This window comes from Orcinus orca, chromosome 4 (genome assembly GCF_937001465.1).
Source record: "Orcinus orca chromosome 4, mOrcOrc1.1, whole genome shotgun sequence".
Taxonomy (NCBI): domain Eukaryota; kingdom Metazoa; phylum Chordata; class Mammalia; order Artiodactyla; family Delphinidae; genus Orcinus; species Orcinus orca.
The window spans coordinates 127,117,486-127,142,216 of record NC_064562.1 but is presented as its reverse complement, the minus strand read 5'-3'; the positions used below and the strand labels follow the sequence as shown (position 1 = coordinate 127,142,216).

General features: G+C 37.1%; 1 protein-coding gene across 1 annotated transcript in view; it reads left to right on the top strand.

Annotated features, from left to right (window-relative positions):
• ZGRF1 (zinc finger GRF-type containing 1) overlaps positions 1-24,731 on the top strand; it is a 70,727-nt gene that overhangs the window by 34,594 nt on the left and 11,402 nt on the right. Inside the window, 12 exon segments of the mRNA XM_049708966.1 lie at positions 6,701-6,803; positions 6,894-6,991; positions 10,114-10,237; positions 12,056-12,708; positions 13,435-13,573; positions 14,069-14,253; positions 15,885-16,081; positions 17,280-17,419; positions 19,182-19,325; positions 20,605-20,719; positions 22,135-22,397; positions 24,115-24,274. Coding sequence (XP_049564923.1) covers positions 6,701-6,803; positions 6,894-6,991; positions 10,114-10,237; positions 12,056-12,708; positions 13,435-13,573; positions 14,069-14,253; positions 15,885-16,081; positions 17,280-17,419; positions 19,182-19,325; positions 20,605-20,719; positions 22,135-22,397; positions 24,115-24,274 — 2,321 coding nt within the window.

The following is a 24,731-nucleotide window of genomic DNA, read 5'->3' as shown; positions in this document are numbered from 1 at the left end:
CATCTGTACCATTTTTCTAGGTTCCACGTAATGTGTTAATATACAATATTTGTTTTTCTCTTTCTGACTTACTTCACTCTGTATGACAGTCTCTAGATCCATCCACGTCTCAACAAATGATCCAATTTCATTCCTTTTTATGGCTCAGTAATATTCCATTGCATATATGTACCACATCTTCTTTATCCATTCATCTGTCGATGGGCATTTAGGTTGCTTCCATGTCCTGGCTATTGTAAATAGTGCTGCAATGAACATTGGGGTGCATGTGTCTTTTTAAACTATGATTTTTCTCTGGATATAAGCCCAGTAGTGGGATTGCTGGATCATATGGTAATTCTATTTTTAGTTTTTTAAGGAACTTCCATACTGTTCTCCATAGTGGCTGTATCAATTTTCATTCCCACCAACAGTGCAAGAGGGTTCCCTCTACTCCACACCCTCTCCAGCATTTGTTCTTTGTAGATTTTCTGATGATGCCCATTCTAACTGGTGTGAGGTGATAACCTCATTGTAGTTTTGATTTGCATTTCTCTAATAATTAGTGATGTTGAGCAGCTTTTCATGTGCTTCGTGGCCATCTGTATATCTTCTTTGGAGAAATGTCTATTTAGGTCTTCTGCCCATTTTTAGATTGGGTTGTTTGTTTTTTTAATATTGAGCTGCCTGAGCTGTTTATATATTTTGGATATTAATCCTTTGTCTGTTGATTCGTTTTCAAATATTTTCTCCCATTCTGAGGGTTGTCTTTTCATCTTGTTTATGGTTTCCTTTGCTGTGCAAAAGCTCTGAAGTTTCATTAGGTCCCATTTGTTTATTTTTGTTTTTATTTCCATTACTCTAGGAGGTGGATCAAAAAAGATCCTGCTGTAATTTATGTCAAAGAGTGTTCTTCCTATGTTTTCCTCTAAGAGTTTTATAGGGCCCGGTCTTACATTTAGGTATCGAATCCATTTTGAGTTTATTTTTGTGTATGGTGTTAGGGAGTGTTCTAATTTCATTCTTTTACATGTTGCTGTCCAGTTTTCCCAGCACCACTTACTGAAGAGACTGTCTTTTCTCTATTGTATATCCTTGCCTCCTTTGTGATAGATTAGTTGACCATAGGTGTGTGGGTTTATCTCTGGGCTTTCTATCTTGTTCCATTGATCTATGTTTCTGTTTTTGTGCCAGTACCATATTGTCTTGGTTACTGTAGCTTTGTAGTATAGTCTGAAGTCAGGGAGTCTGATTCCTCCAGCTCTGTTTTTTTCCTTCAAGACTGCTTTGGCTCTTTGGAGTCTTTTGTGTCTCCATACAAATTTTAAGATTTTTTGTTCTAGCTCTGTAAAAAATGCCATTGGTAATTTGATAGGGATTGCATTGAATCTGTAGATTGCTTTGGGTAATATAGTCATTTTCACAATATTGATTCTTCCAATCCAAGAACATGGTATTTCTCTCCATCTGTTGGTATCATCTTTAATTTCTTACATCAGTGTCTTACAGTTTTCTGCATACAGGTCTTTTGTCTCCCTAGGTAGGTTTATTCATAGGTATTTTATTATTTTTGTTGCAATGGTAAATGGGAGTGTTTCCTTAATTTCTCTTTCAGATTTTTCATCATTAGTGTATAGGAATGCAAGAGATTTCTGTGCATTCATTTTGTATCCTACAACTTTACCAGATTCATTGATTAGCTCTAGTAGTTTTCTTGTGGCATCTTTAGGATTCTCTATGTATAGTATCATGTCATCTGGAAACAGTGACAGTTTTACTTCTTCTTTTCCAATTTGTATTCCTTTTATTTCTTTTTCTTCTGTGATTGCCGTGGCTAGGACTTGCAAAACTATGTTGAATACTGGTGGTGAGAGTGGACATCCTTGTCTTTTTGCTGATCGTAGAGGAAATGCTTTCAGTTTTTCACCATTGAGAATGATGTTTGCTATGGGTTTGTCATATATGACCTTTATTATGTTGAGGTAGGTTCCCTCTATGCCCACTTTCTGGAGAGTTTTTATCATAAATGGTGTTGAATTTTGTCAAAAGCTTTTTCTGCATCTATTGAGATGGTCATAATGGTTTTTATTCTTCAGTTTGTTAATATGGTATATCACATTGATTGATTTCCATCTATTGAACAATCCTCATATCCCTGGGATAAATCCCACTTAATCATGGTGTATGATGCTTTTAATGTGCTGTTGGATTCTGTTTGCTAGTACTTTGTTGAGGATTTTTGCATCTATATTCATCAGTGATATTGGTCTGTAATTTTCTTTATTTGTAGTATCTTTGTCTGGTTTTGGTATCAGGGTGATGGTGGCCTCATAGAATGAGTTTGGGAGTGTTCCTTCCTCTGCAATTTTTGGAAGAGTTTGAGAAGGATGGGTGTTAGCTCTTCTCTAAATGTTTGATAGAATTTACCTGTGAAGCCATCTGGTCTTGGACTTTGGTTTGTTGGAAGATTTTTAATCACAGTTTCAATTTCATTCCTTGTGATTGGTCTGTTCATATTTTCTATTTCTTCCTGGTTCAGTCTTGGAAGCTTATACCTTTCTAAGAATTTGTCCATTTCTTCCAGGTTGTCCATTTTATTGGCATAGAGTTGCTTGTAGTAGTCTCTTCGGATGCTTTGCATTTCTGCGGCGTCTGTTGTAACTTCTCCTTTTTCCTTTCTAATTTTATTGATTTGAGTCCTCTCCCTCTTTTTCTTGATGAGTCTGGCTAATGGTTTATCAATTTTGTTTATCTTCTCAAAGAACCAGCTTTTAGTTTTATTGATCTTTACTATTGTTTTTTTTGTTTCTATTTCATTTATTTCTGCTCTCATCTTTATGATTTTTTTCCTTCTGCTAACTTTGGGTTTTGTTTGTTCTTCTTTCTCTAGTTCCTTTAGGTGTAAGGTTAGATTGTTTACTTGCGATTTTTCTTGTTTCTTGAGGTAGGCTTGTATAGCTATAAACTTCCCTCTTAGAACTGCTTTTGCTCCTCCCATAGGTTTTGGATCATCGTGTTTTCATTGTCATTTGTCTCTAGGTATTTTTTGATTTCCTCTTTTATTTCTTCAGTGATCTCTTGATTATTTAGTAATGTATTGTTTAGCCTCCATGTGTTTGTGTCTTTTACGTTTTTTTCCCTGTTATTCATTTCTAATGTCAAAGTGTTGGGGTCAAAAAAGAAGCTTGATATGATTTCAATTTTCTTAATTTTACTGAGGCTTGATTTATGACCCAAGATGTGATCTATCCTGGAGAATGTTCCGTGCACACCTGAGAAGAAAGTGTAATCTGCTGATTCTGGTTGGAATGTCCTATAAATATCAATTCAATCTATCTGGACTATTGTGTCATTTAAAGCTTGTGTTTCCTTATTAATTTTCTGTTTGGATGATCTGTCCATGTAAGTGAGGTGTTAAAGTACGCCACTATTATTGTGTTACTGTCGATTTCCTCTTTTAGAGCTGTTAATAGTTGCCTTATATATTGAGGTGCTCCTCTGTTGGGTGCATATATATTTATAATTGTTATATCTTCTTCTTGGATTGATCCCATGATCATTGTGTAGTGTCCTTCCTTGTCTCATAACATTCTTTATTTTAATGTCTATTTTATCTGATATGAGTATTGCTGCTCCAGATTTCTTTTGGTTCCCATTTGCATGGAATATCTTTTTCCATCCCCTCACTTTCAGTCTGAATGTGTCCCTAGGTCTGAAGTGGGTCTGTTGTAGACTGCATATAGATGGGTCTTGTTTTTGTATCCATTCAGCAAGCCTGTGTCTTTTGGTTGGAGCACTTAATCCATTCACGTTTAAGGTAATTATCGATATGTATGTTCCTATGACCATTTTCTTAATTGTTTTGGATTTGTTTTTGTAGGCCCTTTTCTTCTCTTGTGTTTCCCACTTAGAGAACTTCCTTTAGCATTTGTTGTAGAGCTGGTTTGGTGGTGCTGAATTCTCTTAGCTTTGCTTGTCTGTAAAGCTTTTGATTTCTCCATCGAATCTGAATGAGATCCTTGCTGGGTAGAGTAATCTTGGTTGTATGTTCTTCCCTTTCATCACTTTAAGTATATCATGCCACTCCCTTCTGGCTTGTAGAGTTTCTGCTGAGAAATCAGCTGTTAACCTTCTGGGAGTTCCCTTGTATGTTATTTGTTGTTTTTCCCTTGCTGCTTTCAAGAATTTTTCTTTGTCTTTAATTTTTGCCAGTTTGATTACTATGTGTCTCGGCTTGTTTCTCCTTGGGTTTATCCTGTATTGGACTCGCTGCGCTTCCTGGGCTTGGGTGGCTATTTCCTTTTGCATGTGAGGGGAGTTTTCGACTATAATCTCTTCAAATATTTTCTCGGGTCCATTCTCTCTCTCTTCTCCTTCTAGGACCTATATAATGCGAATGTTGTTGTGTTTAATGTTGTCCCAGAGGTGTCTTAGGCTGTCATCATTTCTTTTCATTCTTTTTTTATTCTGTTCCACAGAAGTGAATTCCAGCATTCTGTCTTCCAGTTCACTTATCCATTCTTCTGCCTGAGTTATTCTGTTATTGATTCCTTCTAGTGTAGTTTTCATTTCAGTTATTGTATTGTGCATCTCTGTTTGTTTGTTCTTTAATTCTTCTAGGTCTTTGTTAAACATTTCTTGCATCTTCTTGATCTTTGCCTCCATTCTTTGTCCGAGGTCCTGGATCATCTTCCCTATCATTTTTCTGAATTCTTTTTCTGGAAGGTTGCCTGTCTCCACTTCATTTAGTTGTTTTTCTGGGGTTTTATCTTATTCATTTATCTGGTACATAGCCCTCTGCCTTTTCATCTTGTTCATCTTTCTGTGAATGTGGGTTTTGTTCCACAGGCTGCAGGATTGTAGTTCTTCTTGCTTCTGCTGTCTGCCCTCTGGTGGATGAGGGTAACTAAGAGATATGTGCAAGTTTCCTGATGGGAGGCACTGGTGGTGGGTAGAGCTGACTGTTGCTCTGGTGGGCAGAGCTCAGTAAAACTTTAATCTGCTTGACTGCTGATGGGTGGGGCTGGGTTCCATCCCTGTTGGTTGTTTGGCCTGAGGCAACCCAACCCTGGAGCCTACCTGGGCTCTTTGGTGGGGCTGATGGCTGACTCTGGGAGGGCTCACGCCAAGGAGTACTTCCCAGAACTTCTGCTGCCAGTGTCGTTGTCCCCACGGTGAGCCACAGCCACCACCCGCCTCTGCAGGAGACCCTCCAACACTAGCAGGTAGGTCTGGTTCAGTCTCCCCTGGGGTCACTGCTCCTTCCCCTGGGTCCCGATGTGCACACTACTTTGTATGTGCCCTCCAAGAGTGGAGTCTCTGTTTCCCCCAGTCCTGTCGAAGTCCTGCAATCAAATCCCACTAGCCTTCAAAGTCTGATTCTCTAGGAATTCCTCCTCCTGTTGCTGGACCCCCAGGTTGGGAAGCCTGACGTGGGCCTCAGAACCTTCACTCCAGTGGGTGGACTTCTGTGGTATAAGTGTTCTCCAGTCTGTGAGTCACCCACCCAGCGGTTATAGGATTTGATTTTACTGTGATTGCGCCCCTCCTACCATCTCATTGTGGCGTCTCCTTTGTCTTTGGATGTGGGGTATCTTTTTTGGTGAGTTCCCGTGTCTTCCTGTCGATGATTGTCCAGCAGCTAGTTGTGATTCTGGTGTTCTCACAAGAGGGAGTGAGAACACGTCCTTCTACTCCGCCATCTTGGTTCAGGGCCACAAATTTCGCTTCGTCCTTAATTTTCTCCCACCAAAAGTATCAGCTTTTGTGAAGGCACCGTCAGTGGCTGCTTGTTGTATTTCCAGTGCCTCACTCTGTGCCTGACAAATAGAAGCTATCCATGAATACCTTTTTTTGTTTTTAATTGGAGTATAGTTGCTTTACAATGTTGTGTTAGTTTCTGCTCTTTATTAATCTTTATTTTTGGCTTTATTGGGTTTCCCTTGCTGCACGTGGGCTTTCTCTAGTTGCGGTCAGTGGGGGCTACTCTTCATTGCGATGCCCAGGCTTCTCGTTGTGGCTTCTCTTTGCAGAGCATGGGCTCTAGGCGCCGGGCTTCAGTAGTTGTGGCACACGGGCTCTGTAGTTGTGGCTCGTGGGCTTCAACAGTTGTGGCTCGTGAGCTCTAGAGCGCAGGCTCAGTAGTTGTGACGCACAGGCTTAGTTGCTCCATGGCATGTGTGATCTTCCCACACCAGGGCTGAAACCCATGTCCCCTGCATTAGCAGGTGGATTCCTAACCACTGTGTCACCAGGGAAGTCCCCACAGTACATTTTTTTCAATGCTAAATCCTAGTGTGATCTTTCTGAAGGCATTTAAACAGTAGAATTGCTTAATATGTCTAATGTTAACAATGCACAAAGTCATATTTAAGTCATCATTATTTGAATAGTATTACTACTTTGCATATAGTTGCACTTGCACAGGCAAAGACAACTATGTCACAGATGTTGCCTGTGCTATTAGAGATGTAAAAATGTCATTTTTGAGGTGCATCCCTATTTCAAAGTTGTTAAGATGTAAGAAACTTGAGTCATAAGAATTGATGAAATATAATGTACCCTGCTTTTCCGGAATGGAACTGGCTTTATAACATATTTCTTTCTGTTTGTCTGTGTCTCAAGTTATAACTATAAACTATATGTGTAGAGAGAGATAGGTAAAGATATGGATATGCACACACATTTTTTCTGAACTGATAAGTAGATCTCTATTTTCTAGTTCCCAGATGAAGAAAACTTTCCAAAAGGAGGTACTAGCTTTAATATTGAAGAGAATTTTCAAGTGACAGTTGAGTCTAATAAGGACTCAGTTGAAAATGATTGTAAGTAAATTATAAATAAAATGTAACATTAAGAAGTTATTTGACATTGAACAAACTATGTAAAGATCCATGCTTTTTTTCCCCCCACAGCAATTTTAGATTTCCCTCCTAAAGATTCAGAACATTTATATAATTATTTGGATTATAATTTTAAATCAACAGAGAGGACTTCGTGGGAAGCAAATAAGGTATAATGTAAACAAAGGTTTTTTTGTTGGTTTTGTTGCCTGCACCCTGCGGCTCATGGGATCTTCGTTCCCTGACCGGGGATTGAACCCAGACCCCAGCAGTGAAAGTGCTGAGTCCTAACCATTGGCCCACCAGGGAATTCCCTAAACAAAGTTTTAACAGTTGTGAGTAAAAAATTTTTGTGGTCTTATAAGAAATGACTCTACTAAAAACTAAAATGATAAAATTCTTAAGACTAGATGATTTTTTTAACATGATCAAGAAAGTTTATGAACAACCAACCATGATTATTTTAGTAATGAAACAGCACAGAATAATTTTTGTTAGAATAAATAACAAAATGTGGATTACTGCTATCTTCTTTGTTATTCAGATGTTTTATTTTTTGCAATGTGACATGAAATGCAAGGCATACATAATTAGAAAGGAAAAAATAGAATTAGATGAATCAATTAAAAATGAGGGCTTCCCTGGTGGCGCAGTGGTTGAGAGTCCGCCTGCTGATTCAGGGGACATGGGTTCGTGCCCTGGTCTGGGAGGATTCCACGTGCCGCGAAGCGGCTGGGCCCATGAGCCATGGCTGCTGAGCCTGCGTGTCCGGAGCTCCGCAGCAGGAGAGGTCACAACAGTGAGAGGCCCGCGTACCACAAAAAAAAGAAAGAAAAAAAAAAAAGAGAGGTTTAAAAATAATTTTGTAAAGGAGCTGAAGATAAGATAAACTTGAAAAGTTAATAGCTTTCTTAAACCAAGTAGAAAATATACCAGAAAAAGAGTCCCAAGAGTAGTAACAAATGATATGCAATGAAGTGCCTAGGCATGATCTTAATTGGAAATGTGTGGAACATGTATGAAATGAGCAATGAAATTTTACTGTGAAATATAAAATTTATGAATAAATAGGAATTCAGCAGTGTTTACTGAATGCCTTCTATAGGTCAGGAACTTGTAAGACTTGGATATAGAGTGTTGGACAAAACAGGAATGATCTCTGATTTTAAAGGCCAGCAGGGGAGAGACATGTTACTCAAGAGAACAAACAAACTGAGATAATTGCTATACAGAAAAGTTGTGAAGATACTCTGAAATTATAGGGGAATCTACTTTATAGATGATTAGGAAGGCTTCTCCAGCTGTGGCAGCAGTAGGGGGAAGAACATACCACGTACAGAAACAGCAAGTGTAAATACCCTGCGATTGAAAAGAGTTGGGTGGGTTCAAGAATGTGAAAGGAGATCAAAGTAGCTGGATTGTGGAAAGTGACAGGGAAAGTGGTAATTAAATGAAATTGGGAAAGGGAGCAGGACCAGACATACAAAGCCTTGCAGGTCAGGTTAAGAACTTTGATATTGCTCTGTGTTCCCCGGGGAAATCACTGAAGGGTTATCAGCAGAACACCCATTACATTTACATTTTTAAGAGATCTTGCTGGCTGCTGGGTGGAAGATGCATGTGATGGGCACTGTGGTGGAAGCCAGGGAACCAGTCAAGAGGAGCCGTAGACGATAGTGACTTGAAATAGAGATTGTGGCAGTGAAAGTGTAGAGCAGTTGATAAATAGATTTAAGATAAATTTTTGAGTTAGAAGCATGGATGTTGCTGGATTGGATGTAGAGAGTAGGATGAAGGAAGGGCAGGAGAAAGACTCCTGGCTATTTTGACTTAACAGCGTGGACTGAGGTGGGCTTTACTGAGTGGAGTAAGATGCAGGACTCTATTAGTTGGCTAGGGTTGCTGTAAGAAAATACCACAGGATAAGTGGCTTAAACAACAGAAATTTATTTTGTAACAGTTCTGGAAGGTAGAAGTTCAAGATCAAGTTTCTGGTGAGAACTCTATTCCTGGCTTACAGATGGCTACTTTTCACTATGCCCTCTCACTATGTCCTCACATGTCCTTCCTTGGTATGTGCACATGGAGAGAGAGAGAGCAAGAGAGAGCACAGCGAGTGAGAACTCTCTTGTTATAAGGACGCTAATTCTGTCAGATTAGGGCACCACTCTCATGACCTCATTTAGCCTTTATTACCTCTTAAAGGCCCTGTCTCCAAATACAGTCACACTGGGGGACAGGGAAAGGAAGAAAGCAATAATAAAAGGTGTTGAGTCCAGCTGGGAACCCTCTAAGAGACCTATAAAACAAAACTCAGAATTGTCCTCCCAAAGAATGAGGAAAGTAAGGTATTTATGCACCAATTCCCACCCCTCTTTGGCTGAAGATTACTCCTGGGCATATTAACCACCTGGCACTTCTGGTCTGCCCTACCTGCTGTCCCAGCGCGCTCCCCCAGCCGCTGTCCTCAGGCAGAATGATGCAGATGCTAGAGGTAGGAAGCCTGGGACAGGGAGGGGAGCAATTCCCCAACTGTAGATGACCTCATAGATGGGCCAAGGAGACATGGCCAGGACAGCAGCAGCGTCTGCTACAGTGGTTAATGGTGGAAAGTTTAGGAAGTTTTCAGTGGGCTGTGCTTCCTGCCATGTGGAGGAATCTGGTCTACAGGGAAAGAGAGAGAAGCAGACTTTCAGAGAAAGATACGGAGTTAGTGACAGCAGTGGAAGCCCTAATTCCAGCTGCCTGTGAGGCCCAAGCCCCAGTTTTGTCTGTTCAATTAGTATTAGATTTTTAGGGTGATTAATTTCTGGAAGCAGCAACAAAATTAAATACTGTTCTAAGGAGAATAACATAGAGAATAATATGACTGTTCAGATGTGGAATATATCAAAAAAGTCCTCCTAGACCTGAGGACCTAAGAGAAAGCTGTCCTTGGGTTTTCAGGAAGTTTTACCTTCACAGCTCCAAACATAAGATCTGATTAAGCCCGAGACCCTTAGACTGGAAACTGATCTTCACAACCAAATCCCCGTAACCCAGATCAATCCAAATCAGAATCTGACCCATTTCAAGTAAATCCAACAGGTTTTATGTTCTGTATTTCACTTTCTATTATTCTTGTTTATTTTAGTGAGTTTATTCTGTCCTGCCCCTTTTGGAGGAAGCTTTGCCCCACTATAGCTCTACACAATGTGCTTGAAAGCATTATTTTTACAATAGTTATTAGAATTCATTCAAACTATAGGGGAAAAGATTTTGATCTGTAGTTTTGTCTCTTCTTTCTGGATAGGTGACGTCACCAGAACAAAAGATCTCCACATTAAGCCCTGTTTCTACTTTACCTTTGAACTCAAGAGATGAAGACTTCATACTGGAATTCTCTGAGGAGTCCCTGAAAGCAAGAACTTTACCTGGTGATTTTCACTTTCTCAACTTAGACAGTTGCTACCATATGGCTCTAATCTGTCTGTCCATGTAAAGTGAAGTTTTTTATTTGAGAGATTGTTACTAAACTAAAAATAATCTTGAAACCAGATTCAATGTCTTACGCCCTCAAACCTTCCCACACCCTCTCTCCCTTTTGACTTTTTCTATTGGAGACGGCTCTTATTTTCAAATACAATACTCCCAGCTTTCTAGTTCCTTCTTATTTCTTCTCTCATCTTCTCATCGCAGACCTCTAAAAGTGTCTTCTACCATTGCCAACACTTCTCACAGCTGTAACTCCAGAGCCCCGCCCCTCTATAGCCCCTTCCCCTCTCAGGGAAAGGATTCATTGTGAATGTCTGGTCATGGTTGACCTTAGCATAACCTCTTAGTTCCCCTCTTTTGCTTTGGGATCCTGGCATATCAGGGAACTCTTCAGTTGCTGCTACCTCAATTGCATTCTCAGGCCGCTGTGTTTTCATACATTTTGACTCTTCCCTGTGAGTAATTTCCTGCTTCTTGATAAGTATAATACATTCTGTAGGATCCCTTTTGCTAACTTTTCTTTTTCTCTCTCTTTTCTTGTAATCTCATCCATGTATCTTCCCTTGATTCTGAAGTTATGTTGGGTGAGGGGTGAAGTTGTAGATAATTTTTTGGTCATGGGTGGATGATATAAAAATAAAAACTAATGTGTCTGGGTAGCTGGGTTGAAGAAGGTTTAGTAGGTGTGGTTGATAGAGGAAACAAGGTAGGAAAGAGTCAGTATGGGAGCTGTGGGTATCTAAAACAGGTGAGGTGACCATGGCCTATAGATGATTGACACAGTTATACCATGAATCTTTTACTATTTAATGAGGTTTTAACTTCTCTGTCAGTGTTGCTTGATCAGCTTGTTAGAATTACAAGGTAACAGTTTATAAAAAAATATCATTGACTCACCTGCTGTTCTACTACCTTCCCAAGTGACCTCCAGAGTTTATTCCCAACAAAATAGAAACTCTATCAAGAAGGTACCTTATTATAAAATAGGAAACCATAGCATTTCAGAGAAAAACTTTAAGCTTATGTAGTTCCCATGCAGTATTATTCATTATTTATTCAACAAATATTACTGCTTTTTACATTTTCAGGAATATATCAATTACTAACAATGCTGACAGAAGGAATTATAAAACTCAGCCAAAATCTGCCATAACATGAGTTTACCAGAGTTGAACTCTTATCACATAACAATATATCAAAATAAAGCTAAAAGTCTTCTTTACCCTGAAGGTCAACATATTAGTCTGTGAATGTAATAAATACATAAAGGAAGTTGCAACACATCGATAAGCAAACCTTGAACTTCAGTCTCTGGAGAATATAAAGTTGAGAACAAAAAACTAGTTCTGGGTTCTTGTCTTAACTCTGCCAGTTGGTAGTCATGTTACCTCTAGGCCTTGTTGGCAATCTTATCTATAAAATGAGAATGATGAATCCCTTCTTGGCTGTAAAATACTTTGAAAACTTCAGTGTTACGTAAATATAATGTAGTAATTGGTGGGGCGGTGGTGAGTGGAAATCCTTAGCTAAGAGGGAAAAGAAAAAGAGAAGGATTTCAAGTTTATTAAACTTGGAAAAGTTTCTTTATTTTTTGGAGACTAAAACCATTAAAGTTTTTTAAAGGAAATGTGATATTTTTGTTTGTTTTGGTACAAGGCATGTTGGTACTTTTTGCTTTTTTGTATGGATACCCACTGTTTTCTAGAGATTGGGTGATGTCCGTAATACATTTTTATTTAACTAGCTTTTTTTTTCTTTAGTAATGAAAAAATCGAGTTCTCTGGAGGATAAGAACCTTCAAAGACTTTCATTAGAAAGTGGAACCCGAGTTCCACTTATTACTTTGCCACCTGCCAGTGGGCCACCTGATGTAGATTCTTGTTCATATGTGATCGACTGTGACAGGCAAGAGTCTTCTGGTTCTCCCATATTCAACTTTTGTGAAGAGTCAGAAGTTCCTTCTTTTAGCTTTGGGTCAGAGGACCAGAGTGAAACTTCTATCTCTAAAGAATCTAAGGAAGTGACTCCGAGGGACGTTTCACTTTTTGATAATATATCTACTCAAAGCAAGTGGCTGAAATATCAAAACATACTCCAGTGCAACTTGACTACTCCAAACACAGTTGATCAGAAAGTAACAGATGGCTTCTTTGCTGAGGCTATTTCTGGGACGCATTTTAGTGACACGGGTGAAGGACAGAGTGGTGCTGTGAATGAAAGTTCTGTAGACTCTGTGCGTTTGCAAATCATGAAACACATGCTTCAGCAACAGCAGCAGGATTTTAGCAGTCAAGATTTGGTTTCCAGAAAGAAAGCGTTTTCTTTGAATTTAAAGCAGACTTCTAAGACTGAGGAAATTCAAAATGTGTTAAGAGAGTATGCCTGCTACAACTGCAGTGTAACAGATTTTCAGGTGAGGAAATGTACCAGTGTTTTGCATCTTTTTTCCAGTAGTTTTTATCTGAATTTCAACAAAAGAATTACCAAAATCATGTAGGTGCAATGATTTTCGTTTCGGAGCCAATGGCTTTGTTATTTTGGTTTTTTTTAGAGTTTTCCAAAACTCTTGCTACACTCACATTTTCTTTGACTTAAGATCTTTCCTAGAGTTTGTGAACGTTAAATGAAATTATATATTTGAAAGTGTCTGGTGCAGTATCTGGCACATAATAGATACTTAATAAATTATAGCTCTGTTTCTACCATCACTTCCACTACTACTGTTACCATGATTGTTTTCATTTTTCACTCTCAGCTCAGTTTTGCTGATCAGATCATTATTAGGGTAAAGATACATCTTATTATACATTGGTTACAAACAATTCTTACTATAGTTGTAACCAGAAATAGAGATACATAATGATTCACTCACATCAGTTAAGTTCTTCCTAGCAAAAATATTTAAAAACTTATTAAGGGGCAGACAAGAAAAGTTAGTCTTATTTATCATTAAAAGTGCCATGGCATAGCCTTTCTTGCTATACTTAGTTTCTCATTAAAAATTAGAAAATGGTTTTCATGGATTCTGGAAATCAAAAGAAAAATTTGTTTATTTCCTTTAACATATCTATGGAATTTGCTTATTAGTTAACAGTATTTTTCTGGAGTTGTTATAATAACTTGAATTATTCCATTTCAGGAGATAAATGACTCCGAGCTATGCTTCCCAAGTGGGCAGAAAATAAAATCTGCATATCTTCCCCAAAGGCAAATTCACATACCAGCTGTTTTTCAGTCTCCTGCTCATTATAAGCAGATTTTTACATCTTGTCTCATAGGTATGACTGTTATCTTTTTATTTTATTATGATTGATTGCTACTTAATGTAAATAGTTTAGCTGTAAGAAAGTGTATCTTTTATGAATTTTTACATTAAATTGTCTACTTGAGATTTGTTATTTTCTATATATTTAATCCAGTTTTTGACAGCAAGTTGTATTTTAATTTCAGATCAAAATTGAGTTTTGAGTGGGAAATGACAGCATTATCTTTTTCAAGGTGTAGTTTAAAAAAATTTTTTAACTGGAAGTGTTACAGATGGTTTTGTTAAATTAAGTAGGAAATTTTAAGTATGGTGCATAGTTTGTTTTGTTCAAGAGTAAAACTGGACTTTTAAAAAATGGATGTTAGTATTAGGTTATAGTTTACTCTGTCAAAAGGCTATTTTCAAATTTAGCTAATACATATCTGATACAAATGTGAAATTATTTTGTATTTAATTTTCATCTGTACCTATGTATTTTTTAAAATTATCTTGAAAAATTTTTTTGTAGAACATTTAAATATATTGCTGTTTGGGTTGGCACAAAGGTTGCACAGAGCTCTTTCAAAAGTTGACATATCATTTTACACATCATCAAACAGAGACAAACTGAGAAATGTAGAAAATAATGTGCCAACCTGCCATCATCGTCAGCCTGCAAAACTTGTCATGGTTAAAAAGGAAGGTCCAAATAAGGTATTGTTCCCTCTTCCCCTCCTTTCATGAGACAAGTAAGTCTCATAAAAGGCTTAGGTACCTATTGCTTTACAACAAGCTTAAAGAGTAAGTCTTGACTGGGAGCCTTCTGCTTGAGACATTAGTAACTAACATATAGTAAACTCTCAATACATTTTTCCTGAAAGATGATTTGCATTCGATGATACAAAAATATGAGTTAAAATCAACCTTCAAGTTGCTTAGGAACTTGTTGCACAGTAGTGGATGGAGAGAGATATATAAAAGGAAATTTTATATAATACTGTAATTGATAAAGTAGGAGGGATATGCCCAAATTACAGTGAGCACTGAGAAGGGAATATGTCCCAACTTGAGGGCTTAGAGAATGCAGAGATGAGCCTGAAGGAAGTAAAGGTTAAAGCTGGTCTACTATGTGATCCCTAGTATGAGTAACGTAACTGATAAGGCCAGGGGAATAGAAAAGCATATTGATTTAATTTATACTGCTGATAACATTATTATGGAAGAAGTTAAGTTAGTAAAATGTTTGTAATATTGACCGATGGTTTGTACTCGTAAGACTGTGCTTTCACTCATAATAATACAACTTTCCTCCATTGCTTGCATATTCCACTTCATCATTAGTTGAGTATGTAAATTTGGTTTTAAATTTAGTTTTCAAAAGCAAGAATTCATAAAAGTATTATAACCATAGAATAAAATATTATAGAGCCACTAAAAGTGTTTTTTTTTTTCTTTTTAAGATTATTTGATGACATGGTTGTCATGCTCATAGTATGTTGTTGGGTATAAGAGTTAGGTTATAGACTAGAAAATGTGTTGTTATCTGAGTTTTATTAAAACAATATACATGTGTGTATCCTTGTGTGTGTGTGTGCATGCTTGCACTTACGTGAGTGAGAAGAAAGTCTGGAAAGAAATGCACGAGGGGCTTCCCTGGTGGCGCAGTGGTTGGGAGTCTGCCTGCCAATGCAGGGGACGCGGGTTCGAGCCCTGGTCCGGGAGGATTCCCACATGCTGCGGAGCAGCTAGGCCTGTGCACCACAACTGCTGAGCCTGCGCTCCAGAGCCCGCGAGCCACAACTCCTGAAGCCCGGGCGCCTAGAGCCGGTGCTCCGCAACAAGAGAGGCCACCGCAATGAGGGTCCCGCACACTGCAGCGAAGAGTAGCCCCCACTCACTGCAGATGGAGAGAGTCTGCGCACAGTGACAGAGACCCAATGCAGCCAAAAATAAATAAATTAAAAAAAAAAAGAGTAAATGTTAAAAAAAAAAAAGAAATGCACGAGATGTTCCCTATAGTTGTTTTGGGGCAGCTTTCAGGTTTTCTATAGTGAACATGTTAAGTCAGATATCAATAAATATTATTTTTCAAATAAGGTTGAGATTTCAGAATAGTGTAATTTTTGATAAAAAGTAAAAAATGAAAAGTAGGTGGTTTTAAGTTTTAATTTATTGTTTAAATTAATAAAAAGATTAAGTTGTATAGCGGCTAATTTATTGGAGTACATTAATGCCAAGCAGTCTTTATAAAAGTCTTGACAAACATAGTACAAAAACAGTAAAAAAAATAAATAAATAAAAACATTATTTTTCTCACTAAAGTTTCAATATCTTTTTCCCCTTAGGGTCGTCTCTTTTATACCTGCGATGGACCCAGAGCTGACCGATGTAAATTTTTCAAGTGGCTTGAAGAAGTGACCCCAGGATATTTAACACAGGAAAAATCTCTACCTAGCATGGTTTTAGATGATATAAAAAGTATTGGCTTGTACTTAAGAAGTCAAAAGATACCCCTCTATGAGGAATGCCAGCTTTTGGTGAGGTATGTTTTATGGTGCCAAGTAATTGCCTCTAATTATATCAGAAAATAGTAACCTCACAGAATTATGATCAGTTTTCAAAGAGACTGAGATAGGAAGAATGTCTAAAAGATAGAGTACCTCATTTTTTATGACTATAAAATGGCAATAATTCCCTAAAGCTATTTTTGGCCCCCTCTAAACATTGAGCAGTGTCAGCAATATCAGGATTACTGGCGGGAATGCCATTTTTCTAAGCATTTTTACATATAATCATAATTCTAAGGGAAACCCTATCAAACAAATCACAAGAATAATTTTTATCAGCACAGGATAATACATATTGGTCATTCACAAGCCTGAACTACATAGTTTATAGGATGATAGAATGCTACTTTTTGGAAACATGTCTTACAAAAGTTGGATTACCCAAAAAGTAAATATAATGAACATTTGCATGGTAATTTAATAATAACAGCATTTATTGGGAGTTTGTACATGCCAGGCACTCTTCTAAGCACTTTGCATGTATTATTTCATTTAATCATCATAATTTATAAGAAATGGTAATATGATAATTTATTATTCCATTTTTACAGTTATAGAAACTGAAGTACCCTGTCTTTTAGATACTATTCCTATCTCAATCTCTTTTAAAACTAATGATGTTTCTGTGAGGCTTGCTATTTTCTTCCTTTGACACAATGTATTTTTATTGTGTATATATGTATGAAAGTATATAAACATACACATCCCTGGTTCTTGCCTCTTCATACTGTATTTTAAAGATTTAAAAAAAAAATTTGTACCTTCAAACTTCCAGTTATAAAATAAATAAGTCCTGCAGATGTAATGTATAGCATGGTGACTATAGTTAATATTACTTTACTGTATATTTGAAAATTGGTGAGAGAGTAAGAGCTCATTACAAGAAAAAATTTTTATTTGAAAAAAATTTTATACACGCAATGAGTTCTTCAGTGCTTTTTTAAAAAATTCAATTTATTTAAAAATAAAAACTTCATCTATTTTCTTCACAAGAAAAAAACTTTGTGTGGCAATGGATGTTAACCAGACTTATGCTGATAATTTCACAGTATATACATATATCAAATCATTATGTTGTACACCTGAAACTAATATAATGTTGTATGTCAGTTATATAAAAAAAAATCATACCTTAATATTCAAATTCACTTTTGTCTTTTACTCATTTTGCAGAAAAGGGTTTGATTTTCAAAGAAAACAGTATGGTAAACTAAAGAAGTTTACTACTGTAGATCCTGAATTTTATAATGAACCTAAGAGCAAACTTTATCTCAAGCTGAGTCGGAAGGAAAGTTCTTCGACTTACAGCAAAAGTAAGTTGATCTGATTATGTTGTGGCTGCGTCTAGCCTTGTATCTCAGTTACATACAGCCCTGTAAATTCTTTATATTAAAGAGATTTTTAAGAGTACAGTTTCATACTACATATTGTGAATTATTGTATAATAAATTAGACCATTTCTAAAAAGCATATTTTATTTTATTCCCCCCACCCCTAAAAAGCAGATTTTAAATTTTAGTTTTTTTAAAAGCTTTATTATAAGCTACCAAAAACTGTTTAATTTTGGTTAAAGAGTCACACCAAGCTCTTGGCATCATAAGTATACTGAATGAACTGTATCCTGAACCTAATATAAAAAATAAGCTGAAAATGTAATGAGTTTAGTGATACTTCTGTCATTGCTGCACAATATGACAACCTTGGACCCCAAATTTTGTATATTTGGAAATAAAATCCTTAAAAATTTTTTTCTTTTTTTGGCTGCGTTTGGTCTTTGTTGCTGTGCACGGGCTTTCTCTAGTTGCAGTGAGCAGGGGCTAGTCTTCATTGCAGTGCGCGGGCTTCTCATTGCAGTGGCTTCTCTTGTTGCGGAGCACGGGCTCTAGGTGCGCAGGCTCCAGTAGTTGTGGTGCTCGGGCTTAGTTGCTCTGCAGCATGTGGGATCTTCCTGAACCGGGGCTCAAACCCTTGTTCCCTGCCTTGGCAGGCAGATTCTTAACCACCACGCCACCAGGGAAGTCCCTAAGTTGGGTTAATTTTTATCTTTGGTTTCATGACCTACACTTGTCATTGATCCTAACCTAGCTTGCTTTTGTTATTTGATTAGTTATTTTAAATGATATAAGAAACTTTGAATCAACAAAGCAAAGCTAAATCTAGTACCTTATAGCTACCTACATTTAAAAAAAAATACATTTATTTATTTATGGCTGCATTGGGTCTTAGTTGCAGTGCACGGGCTTCTCACTGCGGTGGCTTCTCTTGTTGCGGAGCACAGGCTCTAGGCGCATGGGCTCAGTAGTTGTGGCAGACAGGCTTAAGTTGCTCCGCAGCATATGGGATCTTCCTGGACCAGGGCTTGAACCTGTGTCCCCTGCATTGGCAGGTGGATTCTTAACCACTGTGCCACCAGGGAAGGCCGGAATGTAGTTTTCTTTAAACAACAAGTTTTTTCCTTCATACTCATAATGGGTCAAATAATATGTGATTAAGTTATGTAATTATAATAGCAAATACAACTAGTATAAATAAGTTTTAGAACAAATGCAGTTGACTCTTTGTAAACTCCACTGATGGTAGAAATAGTGCATAGATATTCTGGAAAGCAGCCTACTAGCTATGAGTGCTCAGTGTACTATGGAGAAGAAAGGAGAACGTTAATTAATCTGGAACATATGTTAAGTGGAAGTCTGTTAAGAGAACTTGTATTCTATCCATGGATTGCCAACTTTATTTGAGCATAGAAACCTTTACATGGTGGAGCATCTTTTTAGACTAATATTCTACCTTGGGAAAATCAAATGTAGCTATAAGAGAAAAATGAGTTAGATGTTATCTTTGCTTTATTTACAGTTTTTTTTTTAATTATAAAGTAACTTTAAAAACATTAAACTAATTGAGTTATAAACATGAGAATGAAATGTTATGTGTTTGGGTCTCTGGGTGTAATCTTGTTGGTGATAATAACCAAGTTTGTTTTTTTGAGAAATAACGTAGGACTAAGCATCAAAGAAATCCAAGGTAGCTTTGGATGGAGCATAGTTCTGAATCCTTTAAAAGTGTTTGTCTTTTCAGATGATCTTTGGGTGGTTTCAAAAACCCTGGACTTTGAATTGGATACTTTTATTGCATGTAGTACCTTCTTTGGTCCATCATCTATCAATGAGGTAGAGCTACTACCTTTGAAAGGTTATTTCCCTTCGAATTGGCCCACTAACAGTAAGTATTATTATGCCCATATTAATTTGTATTAAAAAAGAATGAAAGACATGTGATGCACTGTGAGCAAGAATGCTAACTTTGTGTGGGATTGTTTGATTAAAGCCAACAAAAAGCATCCACCTCTACTTGCTATTATTGTGTACAGTATTCTTGAAATGTGTATGAAAGTTGAATATCTAAATATTTCTGCAGCTCAAGTCCTAGAGGGCTAACAATATAATAAAATCTTGACCCCTCACTTAAGTATTTTGTTAAAGTTGAATTTTACATGGTATATACCCGATTTCTAAAAATATAAATATTAAACATATAAATAAGAATTTCCTTAAATAATTTCTTATATCAAGTTCCAGTTCTTCATTTATTTAATCCTCTTGGTTTATTATTCTAGTAGTATACATTTAGTAAACAAATCATTTATTTTTACATTGAGAAGGTCTTGTAGATTTTGCAAGAGATTTCGTGAGCAGTTGAGCAGGACGGTATGATTTTCATTTGAGGCTATTTTATCATCTGCCTTGAGAAATTCTCAATAAGACAGTAGGCTATGAGCCTTACTTTTCTTTTAATAAAGGAAGCTTTAGTAAGCTGAATCCCTATCCAGTTCTATGAATCTGTATACTTCTCTATACATTTTGATCTCTGGAGTAATTTCTGATGGTCGAATTTGGTCCATATCTAATTAAGACACAGCATTTAACGACCCATTTCAAATATTTCATAGACATTTTTAACTTGATTTTTTTTCTTTTAGAACTGAATAAACCTAGTCAACCAGCTTGAGTTCAATAAGAGCCTAATTAAGTGAACATTTGTCATTTTTTGAATGCATCTTTTCATATTTGTTGCAGTTGTTTCCTCACCAATAAAAGCATTCTAATTTTCTGCTTTCCATATATTCCTATAAAATAATTGAGGAAGAAATGCAAGAAAATGTTAACAAATTCCATAAACACTACTGTACTATGTATGCTGATTAAATCGAACTGGCTGTTAAGCAGTGTCACCACACCCTAACTCAAAACAGTTATTCTTATTCATTAACTGACATATGGAAGTCCAAATTTGATGTTAAGTTATGCAATTTATAAAGTATGAATGAGCAGGTAGTATAGTAGTTTAATGGATAACAGGACCTCTGCATGTACTTAAGCGTTTATTTTATGTTGTGTGATTAATTCAGTAGCTGAACTCTGAGTTATGTGTACATTTAATAGATTTTTTTAATGGTTCATTTAATTTACATTAATGTTAATTTTCTGCATTCTGTCTACAGCAGTGGTCCATGCATTATTGGTTTGTAATGCTAGCACAGAGCTGACCACTTTGAAAAATATTCAGGACAACTTTAATCCAGCTACTCTACCTCTAACACAGTACCTGTTAACAATGTAAGTCATTATTTACCTTTGGGTCATTGGTATTAAAAAATGATGACTAATTGTAAATATGAAAATGTAATAAAAGTACATTACATAAATTTTTGCCAACAAAGTGTTAATTTTCTTTCAGTGATTATGAGGTTACTGTTTTGTCAGTGGTTCAAAAGAGAAAGGGGAATACACATCATTTCCACCCATTCATCTATCTGTTTATTTATTTATTGTGGTAGAGTCTAGTAAGGGTTACTGCAAATCTTTTTCCTTTGTCAAGGAATAATTTCCTAAGGGTCTTTTGAGTGTTTTTATTTATTTATTTATCTGTACTTTTATGCTACAAATTATTTAACATTTAAAATTATGTAACATTTTACAGCTTGAATCCAGTATATATATTGATACTAATTTTATTCTTGACATAACCTATATCTCATTTTTAATTTCTCAAGCACCATGCCCCTTTTTTAAAAATTGGGAGCGACATTATATTGAATTCACTAAAATGATAGAAAAAGTCTAGTTTCTAATTTGTAATATTATGATCTAACTTGTGGTATTTCATTTTTTTTCACCATAATAAAGTCCTAGGTAAGAAAAATAAATATCCTTATCCATTATGTCATTTATCTACTTTGAAAGGAATGCATTTTTTAAAAATTTATTTATTTATTTTATTTTTGGCTGCTTTGGGTCTTCATTGCTGTGCGGGGGCTTTCTCTAGTTGCGTGAGCGGGGGCTACTCTTTGTTGCGGTGTGTGGGCATCTCATCGCAGTGGCTTCTCTTGTTGCAGAGCACGGGCTCTAGGCACACGGGCTTCAGTGGTTGTGGCTCACGGACTCAGTGGTTGTGGCTCGCAGGCTCTAGAGCGCAGGCTCAGTAGTTGTGGCGCACGGGCCTAGTTGCTCTGCGGCATGTGGGATCTTCCCAGACCAGGGCTCGAACCCTTGTCCCCTGCATTGGCAGGTGGATTCTTAACCACTGCGCCACCAGCAAAGCCCAGGAATTCAGTCTTAATAGAAATAAAACCAGTTTATTGCAGTTTTACCTTAAACGGAGGCTATATTAATTACCTAAGTCGGTTTTGTTTAATAGAACATGGGCTTTAAGTCAGTATATGACTTATTAGCTGTGTGCTTTGGGGGAAAAATGTTAATATTTCTGTACCTCTATTTGGGATAATTAACTACTTAGTACTGTTGTGAAGATTGCACCAAGTAACATGTAAAATGCTTAGTATAATGCCAGCACATAGTAGGTTTTCAACAAATGTTAGTTCTCGTCCACCCTCCTCCAAATTGGGGTATATGTTTATTTGTGTCTCCAAAAAAATGTTACTGTGATGCTTATAAAGTGAAGGCTAAGTTATGACTAGGTCTACTCACCTATTTCAAAAGCCTCTCATTTAAAAAAATTTTCATTTGCTTAGGTCTTCATCAACTACAATGAGCAACAAGAGAGTCAATAAGAGAAAATTTATCCCACCAGCCTTCTCGAATATCAGCACAAAATTTGAACTACTCAGTATAGGAGCAACATTGCAGTTAGCTAGTGAGTTAATTCAGGCACACAAGTTAAACACGGATCAAGCGACAGCTCTAATTCAGATAGCTCAAATGATGGCATCACATGAAAGTGGTGAAGAAGTGAAGGAACTGGGAATTCATACCCTCCCTATCACGATCATACATGGTAAGAAGCAAGAAAAGAAAACGGTTCTAGTAAATACACTGTCATATAAGCTTTTGTAACTCAATCTGCTCGCTTGTAATTTCCTAGTCAGACAAGATTCCAGAATAACTCTACATTTTTCAAATCTGGACCCATTTTAGTAAACTATTAGATGAGAGCAGAACTGACCACCCTAAAAGGGAGAATAGGCAGCATATCTGATGAATGGGTAGCATTATACTCTCATTATCAAAGTATCCAGATTTGATCTAGACATCTACGTGTTGCTCTCTATTAATTCCTAGTCAGCTCACCCTTCATCCTTCATAGTAGCTATTCCAAACCTTCATCCTTCCCATAATACCATCCTTGCCCCTGCCCCACTCTCTCTCTCTGAAATTGATTTTGCTTCTAAAATAGGAAATGGAGGTCATAACAGAAACTCCTTTCAATGTCCTGCCTTCCTTTTCCAACTTACCTAAGTATGGACCTATTCTTACTCTTCTGGTTCTGTCTCAGTGAAGGAGCTTTACTTTCTCCTCTTCAGAGCTACTACTTTTATCTGGAATCTGTTCCCTCTTTAACTCATTTCCTCTCACAGACCTTTTCCCTGAAGCTGATCCTACTTTTCGTTCTATTTTGAGGATTTGCTTCACATCCACTCTGTGGACCAAGCTAGACACTTGGGAGTCATCCTAGATTATTTTTCTCCCTAGATTAAGTGACTTTCTCTTAACACCCCTCCATCTCTCTGTTTCTCTCCCCTCATCAGATCAGTCACTGAGATGTCCCTTCTTGTTTGTACCCACTTTTCATATTGATTCTCTCCTCGCCAGCTCATTTGCACCTCCTCAATCCAAGCCTTCATCATGCCTCCGTATAGCCTAGTTGGTGAGACTACCCTGTAAAATAGGGTTTGATAATAGCATCTGTCTCATAGGTTTGGAGGATTAAATGAGTTAACATAAATAAAGGGCTTAGAGTGGTGTCTGGCACATGGGAGGCACTTAGTAAAGTTGGCATGTATTATTGTTATGATCACCTCACACAGCTTTCTAATTGACCTACCTTTAGTTTTACCCTTCTTCATATTTTCCCTCAAGTAGTTTTTCTAAAAAAAGAATCTGACTTAGTTCCATTACTTAAAATCCTTCGTTGATCTCCCCTGGTCTTTAAGATAAAATTCAAACTTTTAGCCATAGCAAGCAGAACTCTTGTGATTTATCCCCTTGCCTACCTTGTCAGACAGCCTCATCTCTTGCCTATTTGCTATAGGCTGTATGGAAATACTTGTCAGCTGTGTGCTTTGTCATGCCTCTGCCTAGAATGACCCTCTCTTTAACAGATTTATCTGTTAAATCTTATGTTAAATCTTATCCTGGAAGATTTAGTTCCGTTACTCTTTTTATTTTTAGGAAGCATTCCCAACTCTACCAAAGCAAAGAGAGATGTTCTTTCTCTGATACCAACAATGTTACTTACCATATTGTTTTATCATTGTTCTTTGCTCGTCTATCTTCCTAAGTAGACGATGGTCTCATTAAATATGGAGGTCTTTTGAATAATTATCTATGTATTTATCCCTTGTCCTAATTAAGCACATAGTGAGCACTCAGTTAATATTTTTCAATAAATTACTTAAATGAAGGAGAGAGGGAGATGGATGAAATATTTCTTGTGCTTTTCAGAAATTTATTTATGATATTGCCTTTATTTTTTTCCCTTTCAAAATAATTAGGTGTTTTTGGAGCAGGAAAGAGTTATTTGCTGGCAGTGGTGATTTTGTTTTTTGTGCAGCTATTTGAAAAGAGTGAAGCTCTTACCGTTGGAAATGCAAGACCATGGAAAGTTTTGATTTCTTCTTCTACTAATGTAGCTGTTGACAGAGTACTTCTTGGGTAGGTATCACAGGTATATTTCAGTACCTAATGTTTTAGGTTATTGTTGAGAGAGGTAGATCACCATAGGCCCTGAGTGTCCATGCACATTTTTCCTGGGTATACCAGACATGCAAGGCCTTTATCTCTGACTCAAGAACCAGCATCCATGAAACAGTAACAGGCTAACTTATTAGTTGCTCGTGTAAAAATTTGAGTCCAGCCCAGAACGTGTATTGTTGGGGGAGGAATCTACCGTGCAAGGCCCTGACCACTCTTACTCAGCACATTTCGTAGGGTTGTGTCTGCAGTGAGCAACCTTGACTGATGAGGTAGTATCTCCCTCCCCGACAAAGAGCAGGGTTACTTACTGCTTGTTATAAAAATAGTGGATTCCCAAGCTCAGTGTTCCTTTCCTACAACTCAATCCACTGCAGTGCAGGCATCCATTTGGATTCTCTGTGTCTCCTCATAGGAC